This window comes from Papaver somniferum, chromosome 10 (assembly GCF_003573695.1).
Source record: "Papaver somniferum cultivar HN1 chromosome 10, ASM357369v1, whole genome shotgun sequence".
Taxonomy (NCBI): domain Eukaryota; kingdom Viridiplantae; phylum Streptophyta; class Magnoliopsida; order Ranunculales; family Papaveraceae; genus Papaver; species Papaver somniferum.
The window spans coordinates 153383619-153397575 of NC_039367.1; the positions used below are offsets into that span (position 1 = coordinate 153383619).

The 13957-nt window shown below is 38.3% G+C and overlaps 2 protein-coding genes across 2 annotated transcripts; one reads left to right on the forward strand and one right to left on the reverse strand.

Moving 5' to 3' along the window:
* Positions 1 to 1261: 1261 nt before the first annotated feature.
* LOC113316567 lies at positions 1262 to 2017 on the forward strand. The gene has a single exon (XM_026564723.1). It carries the CDS (start codon positions 1262 to 1264, stop codon positions 2015 to 2017), a length of 756 nt encoding a protein of 251 aa, XP_026420508.1.
* Positions 2018 to 2457: 440 nt separating this feature from the next.
* LOC113319058 (4-coumarate--CoA ligase 2-like) lies at positions 2458 to 5347 on the reverse strand. The gene is made up of 6 exons (XM_026567356.1): positions 3981 to 5347; positions 3704 to 3902; positions 3437 to 3582; positions 3273 to 3340; positions 3060 to 3162; positions 2458 to 2982 (listed from the first exon to the last, which is right to left on the reverse strand). The coding sequence occupies exons 1-6, from the start codon at positions 5040 to 5042 to the stop codon at positions 2860 to 2862; spliced, it is 1701 nt and encodes a 566-aa protein (XP_026423141.1). The 5' UTR covers positions 5043 to 5347; the 3' UTR covers positions 2458 to 2859.
* Between the last annotated feature and the right edge of the window lie 8610 nt (positions 5348 to 13957).

Here is a 13957-nt window from a genome sequence, read left to right on the forward strand (position 1 = left end):
CCTGATGCTCCGGTCCTCCTAGGACGCATCAAACACCCAGAAGGTATAATGAAGCGGGTAGGACGATCGAAACTGACTTGGGATGAACTGATTAAGTGGGACCTAAACGGCCGAGGCTTGGAGAGAGAACTGGCGCTGGACAGATCCGCGTGGACAACAGCGATCCACGTAAAATAGGTATGTACACGAAGTACGTGACTTGCCCATACTTTTTGATTTTTGTCCTTGAATCTCTTCTGTTTTTCCTTAGACTGTATGCATCGTGAACTTGTAAACTACTGTAGCGGAAGTGACGGGGGATTACCCCTATGGCTCTGCAGCTCGCAGGATCGTGAGGAGGGACCACCCCCGTAGCCCTGCAGCTGGGATATAGAGTATGTGGTCACATCACATAAATGGTCGCTAACGCGTAATTCCATGGAAGTGATGGGACACTACACCCACCTTCCCAAAAATAACTAGACACGAAATGTGTCAAGGATTATTCTTGCCTCTGGTAAGTTGCATCTAAGCCGGTTGGCTGGCGTAAAAATTTTTGGGCCACCCAACCATGGGACTATTCATCATGCGGTAGTAAAAACTAGAGGATCCTTCTTCTTCTAGTCCCTGCTCGACCTGGTACTTGCTACTGGACAAGAGCTTTCGTTTTGGTTTTGGTTTTTGGCTACAACTGAAACAACCTCAATCAACCCAGAAATAATCAACCTCACTACTTCCATCATCACCAACTCTGACAACACCACCCTCAACAGACCACCTGACTACCATCAAATCCATTTTGTTCAGTATGGCAAAAGACAAATTCCCAGGGCCAGATGGGTTTCCACTAAATTTATTCCAAGCTAACTGGGATGTTGTTGGAGATAACATTGTCAAGATGGTGCAAAATTTCTTCTTAGCTGGCCATTTGCTCAAACAGATGAACTCTACCTTCATTTTCCTGATTCCTAAGATAGACAACCCAACTTCCCCAAGCCACTTTAGACCCATTAGCCTCTACAACACAACTTACAAAATCATATCCAAGCTGTTAGCTCAAAGAATGAAACCTTACCTCAACAAAATCATATCATCCTACCAATCTGCCTTCATAGCTGAAAGACAAATATCTGACAACATTGTTATTGCTCATGAGCTCATCCATTACATGATATCCAAAAAAGGAGTCAAAGGTCATAAAGGAAGTATGGGAATAAAGATTGACATGGCTAAGGCTTTTGACAGAGTGGACTGGAAGTTTCTCAAAATTATCATGTAAAAAATGGGATTCAATGACTCTTGGTGCCAAAAAATAATGCAATGCATCTCTACCACCACATCTGTTGTTCTTATTAATGGTTCTCCAGACTCTTTCTTTACACCATATAGAGGTCTTAGGCAAGGAGACCCCCTGTCTCATTATCTGTTCCTGTTCTGCATGGAAGCTCCCTCCAGAACTCTAATACATGCTGAAGAACTTGGTATCATCTCTGGCATCAAGATTTGCAAAGGAGCTCCCTCCATAAATCATCTCATGTTTGTTGATGACCACATGGTGTTCTGCAAAGCAAACAAAATCGAAGATCAAAATCTCATGGACATTCTAAACCTGTTTAGAGATACTTCTGGCCAATTAATCAATTTTATAAAACCTGGAGTGTTCATCAGCAGGAATACTGATCCAACCCTCATTCTGCAGTTTGATGATATATATTTAGGATCTCCGCTCTTTACTCACAGAAGCAAGATAAAGTCTTTCATACTAGGAGTTGACAACATGAAATTAAGACTATCAAGTTGGAAAAATGCTCCCCTAAACCCTGCTGGCAGGGAGGTTCTCATCAAAACTGTTACATCTACAACCAGTATCTATCTAAACACCATCTCTCGGAATGGTGAAGAACCTGACTATCAGGAAGATCTTACAGTACCACATAATTTGAATCTTCATAATTCTCAGGATTTTGGGTTCATTATCAAAATTCGTACAATACAGGACCCTGGAAGTTTTAAATTCTTTTCTGTACTAACTATCTGAGACATTGCAGGAAATAACATCGATAGCAGAGGATACCCAGGACAATTGGGAGAATAGGGAGTAACAGGAGGTGCAGACCTAGCTTAGGCAAAGGAGCAGCAACACATGGACATTGAAGTACAAGCTGAATCCAATAAAATTCTGTTAAGATTCATATCTCTTTACAACCAAGCTATCTAAGGAAAATTCAACCGCAGTTACTATGGAGAATTGCAAAAGACCAATGAAGAAACTTTCTTAAACATCAGTCCTACTACTTTTGTTTTAACTAATCTTGCTATCATACATAGAGTTCAAAATTCACACTCTCTTATTATTGCTATCATTTGTAAGAACTATGAAAGTAGTACTGTCATGGATCTTAGGCTCTCGTACGCTGCTACTTTGTTAGTTTCTTACGCTTTACCTAAGTTTTTCTATTAAAAAAAAAGTGTCACTTATGGTCAAAAGATGATGGCGCATGCATCACATACGTCTGAATTTCAGTGTTCGAAGCTTAGAATACATCTTTCAATCTCGAACGACCAAACAATTGAAATGAGTTACTAGTAAACATGAATCTTTGTACATACATCCATTATATCCCAGGTATAATGTTTAAATTATACGTAATTAGCATCCATACACAATAAATGCTAACGAACATGAACACGCCAACTATGACTATTTCCAACGTTGTACAATCCGCAACAACTATAAATAATCGTGACCAACGCCGATCTAGCAGCATGATAACCGATCATTGGAAATGCCATTTATATTTCCCAATAACTAGTTGTGATGCTGTTGAATAAAAATACGAGCAAATATTTTTCCACTCCCATTACAGGCTTTTTGGTTAACTAAGCTGATGTCGACGAAGTAGCTAGTTTAGCTCTAAGATCTTTCCTTAAAATCTTTCCAGAAGGAGATTTTGGTATAGCGTGGATGAAAAACACTTTATGCAGTCTCTTGTAAAATACAACCTGAAGTGAACAAGTTGTTAGAGAAATAAAAATGTCTGTGAGAGTTTTTTTTTTTTCAAATTTTATTCTAAACTTACTTGTTTAGAAATGTATTCTTTTACAGCTACTTCAGTAAGCTCGAAGCCATTCGATCGAACTATAAATGCCACCGGAATTTCTCCAGCGACGTCGTCCTTTTGACTGTAGGAAAAAAACAAAGGTTAAAGGTTAATGCAATTAAGAAAAGTGATTGACTGATTTGAGATATTGAGCATACGATGGAGTTATTAATCAGTTGTACGTGTACTTACGAAACAACGGCAGCATCTGCAATTGATGGGTGACTTATGAGTAGTGCCTCGAGCTCGGCTGGTGGTACCTATATTAATCCGTCCAAATTGATAATTTTATCTTATTTGTTCCACATTAAGCTAGTTCTGTAAAAAGAGAACTTAATTAAACAATGAAACCTTACTTGGAATCCTTTGAATTTTATCAGTTCTTTAACTCTGTCGACAATGAAGATTTCGTCATCATCATCGACGTAACCTATGTCTCCGGTGTGAAGCCAACCCTCCACGTCGATTGTACTCGAAGTTGCATCCACATCGTTTAAATATCCTATAAGCAACAAGACAAGAACAGATTAATACTGTAAGCAATATCAATATGAATTCATTTGGGAATTGTTTATACTTAATCATTTAATCCAGTACAGAAAATGAAAAAGAATAGGACTTGCCTTTCATAATCTGTGGTCCACGGACACAAATTTCACCAGGTCGATGATGTCGAAGAGTTAAACCAGTTTCAGGATCGATAACTTTCAACTCTGCGTTCCTTACAACCGTTCCACAAGAGCCAGATTTTGACGGGAACGGTTGCTTTGCAAATACAAGTGACATTGCTAAAACTGGCCCTGCCTCTGTCATTCCATAACCCTGTTTTATAACCTCAAAATAATTAATCATGAATTCATACTTCATGTTCCTGACAAAATATTGGTTTTTAAATTTTACCTGTCCAAAAATTGCTTGAGGAACTCTTCTCTTAAGAGCATCTTGTAATTCCTTGCCAAGTGGTGCTGCCCCTGATAAAACTGCACGAATGGAGCTCAGATCGAAGTTCTCGACCAACGGATTCTTAGCTAAGGCGAGGACTAATGGTGGAACAACTGGGGTAACCGAAACTCGGTAACGTTGTATCAATTCCAGTAATGAATTAATATCAAATTTCTCCATTAAAAGCACCGCTGCCCCAGCTCTAAGGGAACAGAGCAAAACAGAGTGTAACGAATAAATATGAAACAATGGAAGAACACATAACACTACGTCATCTGATTTCAAATACAAATTTGGGTTCTCTCCATCAACTTGTTGAGCAACACTTGATATCAAACTTTTATGTGTTAAGATTACGCCTTTCGGTAATCCGGTTGTTCCCGATGAGTACGGTAGAACAACAGTGCTTTCAGGTTCAATTGAAACCGACGGGATTTCTTTTTCATCCGCATCTGAAATGACCGAAAAATGTATGCAGTTTTCTGGCGGATCATCGATTGTAACAACTATGAAATCTTCTCCAATTTTAGGAGCATTTTCTGCAGAGTCTCGGAGTTTGTCTACGTACTGAGACTGCGTAATTATGAGTTTTGTTTTAGAGGAGTTGAATTGTTTGAAAATCTCTGCTTGAGTGTAAAATGGATTTGCAGTAGTTGACACCGCGCCAAGCATTGATGCTCCTAAAAACGAGAAGATGAACTCGGGACAGTTTTGGAGTAGTAGCATGATCACATCACCTTTCTTTATACCTAGCTTAGATAATCCAACAGCAGTTTTCTGGCAGATGAGATGAGTTTCAGAATAACTGTAAATTCTTCCATTAGAGCCTGTGATCAGACAAGGCTTTTCAGAAAACTCTGATATGTTTTCAAAACAATACGTGTGGAGTGGAATTTGATTGGAGATGGGAATGTCTGGGAGTTTCGATCGGTAAACGAAGGTTTCTGTAGTCGTACTTTCGATCACGTTTGGAGTGGAGGTCATCTGCTGGTGGGTTTCAGCAGAAGCGACTGAAATCATGTTTGTTAAATTTCTTTATATTGTCTGAAAAAAATAATGGAATCAACCAGCAGGTACCAAAATACAAAAGAGGAACTTGAAAAGGGGAAACAAACCCAGATACAAAATTTTGCTCAGAGAAAAACGAAGATATAAAGATGTATTCAGTAACTCTGGCTAGCTTTTGGGGGAAAGAAAGAGACAAAGGAAACAGTTGGGTTGGGGGTAATAAGTAAAAAAAGAACGGTGAGTGAGAGCATCAGACTGATAAGTAAAGAGAGAGTGATTAAGAGAAAGGGGGATGGAAACAGCTGGTAAGTAGAGTTAGACGGGGAGCAGCAAGCAGTGTTTCATAAATACTCCATAGAAACTATTGGAAAGCAACAAAAAAAAAAGAAAAGGGTAGTTTGAGATGTAGGTAGGATGAGGGGTGTTTGCAGAAGCACGTAATGTACTCAACATTCACAGAAAACTAACAACAAAAATATACATATGGAGAGAGATATACCTTCCCTAGCTACCAATTGCATCAAGACGTACTCAACCCACTACCTACCTAATTTTTATTACTATCTTTAACTCAATCTATAATATTGTTGACTGCTTGGTAATTCCATGGATGTTAAGGAATGTTGTCCATGAGTAGCACATTGCAAATAATTGAGGTCGACAACGGTAGGAGAGAAAAGAAATTATAATGTAGTTGGACATGTAGCTGGATGTAATTTGCTAACCGACAAGGTACGGAAGTATTGTGGACAATTGAGGGACATCTTCCGAATGGCATTTTGTAGCGTTGTAATCAGCAGATTGGGAAGTGGTGCTTGTGGACATAATAGGTATTGGGTGGAAGGTGGCTAGTTGTAATCACAAATGCCCAACTCAAAACAAAATTACTCGTTACTGCCAAGAATGCACCTAAGAGATGATAGTTCTTAAAAAAATCACTTCTGTAATGAAACCAATGTTGTGAAAACCGGCCCGGCTGGTCAGCCCAGTATATCCGTGATCCAGTCATTTTTCTGGGCTGGTCTGTTAGTGATCCAGCAAACTTACAGAAAACCGCCTTCTTTACGAAGAATCAGGTAACCCGGTCGGATTGACCCGTGATCCGCCGAATTAATACGACCCGGTGAGCCGGTTAAACCACTGGTTGACCCAATTAATTCTGACCCGGTAAATTTTCCGGTTCAACCTCCGGGCCCGTTTTTAGAACATTGAATGAAACATGTATTGTTTATTTCAAATTCGAGTGTCCTCTCTCTTGAACTATATATGGCTTTATATAGCTTTGTGCTCATGCAAATATTAATTTTCTTAATTAATAGACTCATGCATGCATCGCGCATGAATGTTTTGTTACATTTACTAGTATAAAATAATTTAATTCATTTAAAAATATTAATATCCTACATAAACGGATACGTAGTAAAGTGCATGCATTAAAAACCGCGTGAGTCCACAAGGGTATGAATTTCAACTAACAGATTTCAGATCAAATTCGAGATTATAAACATGCCTGGGAGTGAGATAGGAGTTAAAGCCATCCAGTCCAGTTGGATGTGAAGTTGAAAGATGTTATGATCCCAATAAGCCAGCGGGTTTCCACCCAGTGATCCCTGATAATTATAGCCGCTCTCGCAATTTCCTGTGCGTCCCTTGCTAATTGCTATTCTGTGTTACCTCTCTGACCTCTGTAGTATATCGAGTCTTCATCTGCCGGTATGGAATGGTGTTGGGCCACATCCCGGTGTAAAGATAAATGTATGGGCTTGGATCTAGGTAATTTCAGTTAGAACGATTTTTTGGAGACCATGGTTTTTTTTTGGGGATAATGGTTTTATCTTGGGTAAAGACATTAGAAGTAAATCTAAATCACCCCTTATCTAGATATTTATATTAATACCTAAATTACCCTCTTGATTAATTTTGGGTGATGATTAGTTAGTGTTAATAATAGTTAGTGTAATGATTAGTGAGATGATTATGTTAAAGATAATTAGTGAGATTAAAAAATCAGATGGTTTTTTTTAAGAAGTAGAATTATTGAGAGAGTAAAGTTAGAGAAGATGAAAAAGGAAAACATGAAAAAAAGGATGGATTTTACCAACTACAACCGGAGGAAGGGTATTTGGGTACCCAGGTATGCTTCAAACTTAGATAATGTTGGTTGAATTGCTCCAACCTTTCAAAAAAAATGAAATTTTTTATGTAGATTTGGGCCAGTTCGGTTACGTTTTCCAAACACGCAGGTTACCGAACTCGCTCGTTAATGGAGGTTTTGGTCTTACAGTGTAATGTTCGGTTACCTAGGATAAAATGGTAGGTAACCGAACTTTGAACTTAACAATTTATTTGGGTACATCTTGTGTGTTCGGTTAGTTCGAAAACTTCAACGCAACCAAGTTCCCAACCGAACTGCAGGTTAAAAGTAATCTAGTGTTAGAAGTTCGGTTGGTTCGCAAACTTCAACATATTTTGCGAATCAACCGAACTGGGATTTTATATGCAATTAAGCAAACATTCGGTTACTACGAAATTTATTTCTTGGCGAATTAGGTAGAGTTCGGTTACGAAGTTTCAAAGTTAGAGTTCGGTTACAAAGAAAACTCAACATTTTTGCGAACGAACCGAACTTGTGGACTTCTCATTATTTTCGTAAACTAAAGTTCGGTGATATCCTTATTCTGCGAAGGAACCGAACTTATGGACTTGTGTTGTTCTAATACAAGGAGTTCGGTTAAAAGTATTTTTTTGCGAATCAACCGAACTCTGAGTTCGGTTAAGAAAAAACTAATTCATGATAACCGAACTTTTCTCTGGAGAAAAAAACTCTCAGTTAAACCTCTCTGCAACTTCCATTTTCAACTCATTTTAATAATTATTTCTCATTTATTCAACCAAAAAAAAATGACAAGTAATGGGTTTGTGAGAATATCTTTGATAATGTTTTAAATTAAGTTATATATATATAGTGGTGGTGTTGGTTGGTGGTGGTGGTAATCGGAGGTGGTGGTGGTGATAATCGGAGGTGGTGGTGGTGGTAATTGGCGGTGGTGGGCGGTGGTTGTGGTAATCGGTGGTTGGTGGTGGAGATAATCGGAGGTGGTGGTGGTGGTAATCGGCGATGGTGGGAGGTGGTGGTGGGAGGAGGTGGTGGTTATATATATATATAGGTGGTTATTGGGTTGGTTTTAAATTAAATTAGGTTAAGGGTAGGTTAGTCATTTCAACGCTTTAGGACACCCCTTATAACTATAAGGAAGGTGGACTAATAAAACCATGGTTCCCTCAAAAAAACCATGATCCCTAAAAAATCTTTCTTCAATTATCCATCTGAAAATGAGAATAGCCGTGAATGATACTGATGATACTGGTTGCTGCTCTTGCTTGATCCAGATCATTTTTGGAGAATCGAAAAATCCTTGACTTTTTAAAATTGTGGTTTTCCGTTGCTTTTTAATAGGCTGGTTTCCTAAAATAGACGTTTCAAAAATATAGGCTGGTATCCCAATTGGGAGGCTACTAGGTTTCACTTTTACGGTCTTAACCTTCATAAAATCGTTTTTTCTCCTCTACCATTATCACCGAAACACCTTCACCGCCATTACAGGCCTCATTCAGCTTCATCTTCTCCCACACAAACCACCACCAGCAACACCATCGTCACCATTACAGCAAAGAAATGTCAAAAACCCATTTCCCATCAATAAGATCACAACTTTCAGGAGGCTCTTCAATTTCTTCAATAATCTTCTTGATTTCTGGTTTCTCTTTAGGAACCACCACTGATTCAATAATGGTTTGTTGGATTTTTGATGGTTTAACATCAGAATCATCAACATGGGTTTCTTGTGATTCTATTCTAATAACGGTTGTGGTTGTAGTTCTTGAATTCTTATTATTACCTTCTTCTTCAGTATTTTTGATTGAAGTTGAGATTTCTTGGTGAAGTTCTTGACAATGATGATGAGTAGTAATAGGTTTAGTAGTAGCAGAAGAAGGTTTAGTTGAGAATGGGAATTCTGCTATTGATTTAACATCTTCATTATACATAAACCCAGCAAAAAGAAAGATTGAGAAAATTACAACAATGATGGAAAAATTGTTGTTTCTTCTTCCACCACCACCACCTGGATATTTCATTCCTACTCCTACTATTTCAAACAGAGGTTTTTTTCTTCTGGGTAGCTGCATGAGTTGAGATGAGACTAGTCTTTAACGAATTGTAGTCTGTCAGAGATAGAGAGGGATCAGAAATAGAGATATTTTGAGAGATAAAGAAAGATACAGAATTCTGTTTGTTTAATGAGGGATTTGGTGAACAAATCGGATTAGAAGAAATCAGTAACTCGAATGAGAATTTTACGCCCACAAGTTGTTTGAAGAAAGTCCCGAAAGAATTTCAGGTTTCCTAATGGTGTTGAATGGCAAATCTTTGACGTCCATCAACAACTCTGAGCTGAAATGTTACTTTGTCGGTAGTGGTTGTGTAAGTTACAAGATATGGAAGAGGTTATGGAGTTAATAATGATGTTGCTGGGTTTAGTGTTAGTTGAATGGTAGTGATTGACAACTGAGCGACAGGAGTTTCAAGTTGTGTTGCTCTGTGCTGCAGAATTTGGAATTGGGAGAATGGGAGGTAAGGAAATGTTGTGAGTGATAATGGATGGTAAATTTGTAATGCAAGTAGATTCTTGTTGTTTCAGTTTAGTCTTAAAATGATTATTTCATAAGTTTGTACTTGGGTCTAATTACGTGTGCACTGGAAAATGAATCATTTCTATAATCTCTTGGATTCACGGCAAAAAGTTGTGCAAGAAGTGTTTTTATTGAAATGAGTTTTTGTTAAAGAATGAATCATAATGAATACAACCTCTCGACTTCAATGGAGTAATAGAAGTTTTTGTTAAATAGTGAATCACCATGAATACAATATCTGGACTTCAATTGAGTAAAAACAATTGGGAGCGCATCAGGTAAAAAACTGGTTGGCGAAATGTTAACGCTTTCCTCCCTTTCCTTTTCCTGTACAACCGTTCCTTTTCTGTATTTTCCTCCTTGGAAAAGGCTTTTCTTTAGTGCAAACCAATTTGGTGTTTTCCTTATTGCTATCCTGCAACCTGAACAAATATCAAACTGGCCTGATTGAAGTTCTGGATCTGACATGTTTATTTGGAAATCTTTTCCACAGATTCCATAGCTTTTTCGACAGCATACATCATCTTCTTCGCCTGTACGTATGTGCAGACACAATTATTCAAATATTTTCGATACGGGAGCTGATGCGTAACCTATAGCGCCAGTCAAGTGATGGGTTCTGTGTATAGTTGACTGAAAATTACCTTACAACCCAAAGAACAAAATCTGAATGTATCAAGCAAGGTCCTGGCACAAATTGAGAGAACTTACTTGAACAATGCGATGTTCTCTACGATGAATCAGACAGTAAGAACGAATGGATTTACCCATACCATCCAAGCAGAAATATTTGCATTCAGTTTTAGACATTTCTTCCCCATGGTCTTTACAAGGAATGAAATAGTTTGCTTCCAGTAATGGCCTTAACCATTGAGCACCAAAGCCATTGTTTTCTTCCATTGGGATAAGCGGAATGACCTAATCTGAACACACAAAGAGACAAACAGAAATCAATACTAAAACTCCACCCAAGAACGAAACCGAAAACTAGAACAAATAAAATAGAAAAATTGTGGACTGGTGTGCCTTATTAGTAGGCTTGTTCAAACACTTCTACACCTTTCAGTTTCAGCTGATGTACCATCATTTTTGTGACTAATCAAATGAGTGCTAGGGAAGAAAGGTTCAGCTCCTTGAAGTTAAGAAACAACATAATCAGGACATAATCCATGTCCTCTTTTGTAATGATATTACCAGAGCTGACTTTTGATTCATACACCACCTAAAACCAGGACTCATGCATCGTTAACAAGATGCTTTCTCACCTGCAAGTAAGAAATTTTGGTTTTACTGTAACGTGGTCCACTTGTGTCAGATGATACGACTCAGTCTTCTGAACCAAATGTACATTACTAAGGAAACGAATGACGAAAAGGAATCAAGCAACCAGCAAGAAAATTAACAATCAAGAGGCGTGTTTTTGACATTTACAGAACCTGGTGTGAGATTACTCGAAAAAAGGAAGATTCAAGATGATTCATAAATCAAGAGATTACAGCCAGAGAAAAGAGAGGCAAAAAGAAGAAGACTACCACTGCAGTCTGCAATCATGGCACCTGATTCCCCTGTTGTACCGACATAAGGAACAAATTTATTACTCCTAATGCATCTTTCATGTGCCCAATACAATGCCACTTTAACTGAGAAGTATACTTGAGTACTATAGAACATGGTGTGAACTGACTCAACAATTCAAAAGAAACATACTACAGAGTCCAAAAGAAACATACTACAGAGTCCAAAAGAAACATACTACAGAACGTTCCTTGCACCAATTGTGTTACCTGACATGGTAAAAGTGGTTTATGTTTGGGTTTTTCTTTATTAACAACCAACTCGAACACCAAATAACCAGAGTCATCCAAGAGAACATATATAGGAAATTAAGTTTGAGGTTTGATGCTGGTGATATTTTTTCCCACAGATTCTCATTTATGATGCAAGCGTACATATATAGGAAACTAAATTGCATATGGACACCTTGAAGCATATCAGGTCGCTAGTTTTCTAGTTTGAACACCAGTACTGAGGGTCTCCAGCAACAGTATTAGGTCCAGAACCAGTGAAAGAGCCTAAGTTATGGCTATCCGGCTATTCTAGGTTGTAGACAAGAACTGATTTTGGTTATTCTAATCAGGAAAGGTTAACATCAAGAGAATGAAGTCATATCATATTCATATGGATATGGTGGATGAATCGGGTGACAAAAATTTACACGTAACAAACACTCAGTTGTATTAAACTTAAAAGTAGTGGGAGGAGTTAGCTTACTGGTTCAGGTGGTTTGGGTTCTGAATCACGAGGTGGACGAATGTGGATGCTTCTCCTATATATCTCAAGCAGTGGCTTCGGATAATATATCTCTGTGCAATGCTTTCCTGCCAACCCACATACAATCGCTACTGGAGGGAGGTCCATGAGCTGTGCTATCTTCATTTTATTGATAGATTTGGCTCTCTGCAAAAACATCATAGTACAAAGGTGTTTTTAGCTAAAGGAAAAGACTACAGAGTCACCAAGTATTGTTCCCAGTCATAGATTTTGCATATAAGGTGGTGCAATATTAAAACCTTCTTTCTTCAGACAAGGTCAGAGGCGTCCACAAGCCAGCTCTGGTAAATATCGTTGCCGATGATAGTTTGTTTAAAATCCATAGCAAGCTGGCCCGTTCTTTTTCTTTTCGTATTCGCCTTTATTTGATTTGCTTTCATAGGGTCTAAAACTCTTTCTGAGCAAGCTTATACACGCGAGTCAAAACAGCTTAAAGACTTCAATAGTGTAAAAGTTCAAGAAAATGTCTAGGAATATATGTGAAATTTAAGGTGTCATATGATGCAGTCTGAGAACACCTAGCTACCAAAATAAACAAAAAATATACCTGATCCTCTCTTTGTTTCCCGAGGCACAAACACACAGACCCAAGTAACAAGGCATAGAAAAAACAAGTTTGAAATCACATACCTGAAGAACTTTGTTGCATAATTTCATACTCACTCATAAATTCCCTGTCCTCATTCAATACTTGAGGATCACACTCAAGTACGTCAGGGAGTTGGCCATCTCTAATTAAACGCCATTTATGCATATGATGGATCACACTCATTTTATTGATTCTAAGAATCTCCTTCATGCAAGAATGTAATGTTATGAAAACATTATTTGCGTCTTCAACCGAGAAATTTTCAAACGCTCTCGTAACACTTGCGATAAACTCGTCTACTGTGGTTGGAGCATCAGTATGATGAAGCGCAGAAATAGCGCTGAAGAACCCAAGGTCTAAAACATTCAAGTCGGGGATGTTTGGAGGTTGACACAACAACTCGATATCTAACCCGTAACTTTTAACCGCTTCCACAAATTTTTTATCATTTTCGTGGACATGTGGTTTTGCATTATCTTGTTGTATAAAGATTTTCTTACAATTATTAAACGACCAATTCTTCTTGATAGCAGTCAACAATTTCTCAATCAAAAAACACCTCATAACCTCTTGGTCAACAGATTTCATGGCCTTGGTTTCCATTGTCCCAGCTTTGCGGTTTTTGCTGCTCCTTTTTGCGGCTTCTTTAACCACAAAAGTCCATATTCCGATCTTACCATCAAAACCCAAGCGAGGAGGAGCCACGGCCGTTAGAAACATGATTTTGGTGATAAATTTTTACTTTTTCACGTGCATAAAGGCTCTTCTTCTTCGGCATGAAGATAATACTTTTGTGCTCTTCTTGTAATGTAAAACCATTTTTCATCTATATAAATTCGATCCAATATGTCAATGAATGAATTTGAAGATTGGGTCATACCTTTGTCTATCATTTTTAAGCAAAAATTCACCGTTGCTATCTTGTTTTCATCCGTAAGTCCCGGCCTCAAGGCATTTGAATGTGTCCGAAGAATTCCATCCTTGATTCGTCGATGTACGGTTGATGTTGACAAGTTTAGTGCGTGTGCTATTCCTCTTATAGTTGTTCGTTTGCGAAGAGGTATCAACTTAATTCTATGTAAATCTAATTGAATTCTATTTCTACCAACTCTACTGACCATCTTAGAAGAGATATCAACCACATCTCCATTTGCATTAGCCAGTTTTGCATCATGCCTGTTAGAATACGAGCATCCAACTCAAAACCAATTGGCAATGAGTGGAGAGGCCTAATAGTCTCAACACGCCCCCTCGCGTGTAGCCTCGTTGGGTCTAACACGTGGACAATAAATCGGGTGACGCGGAGTAAAGGCGC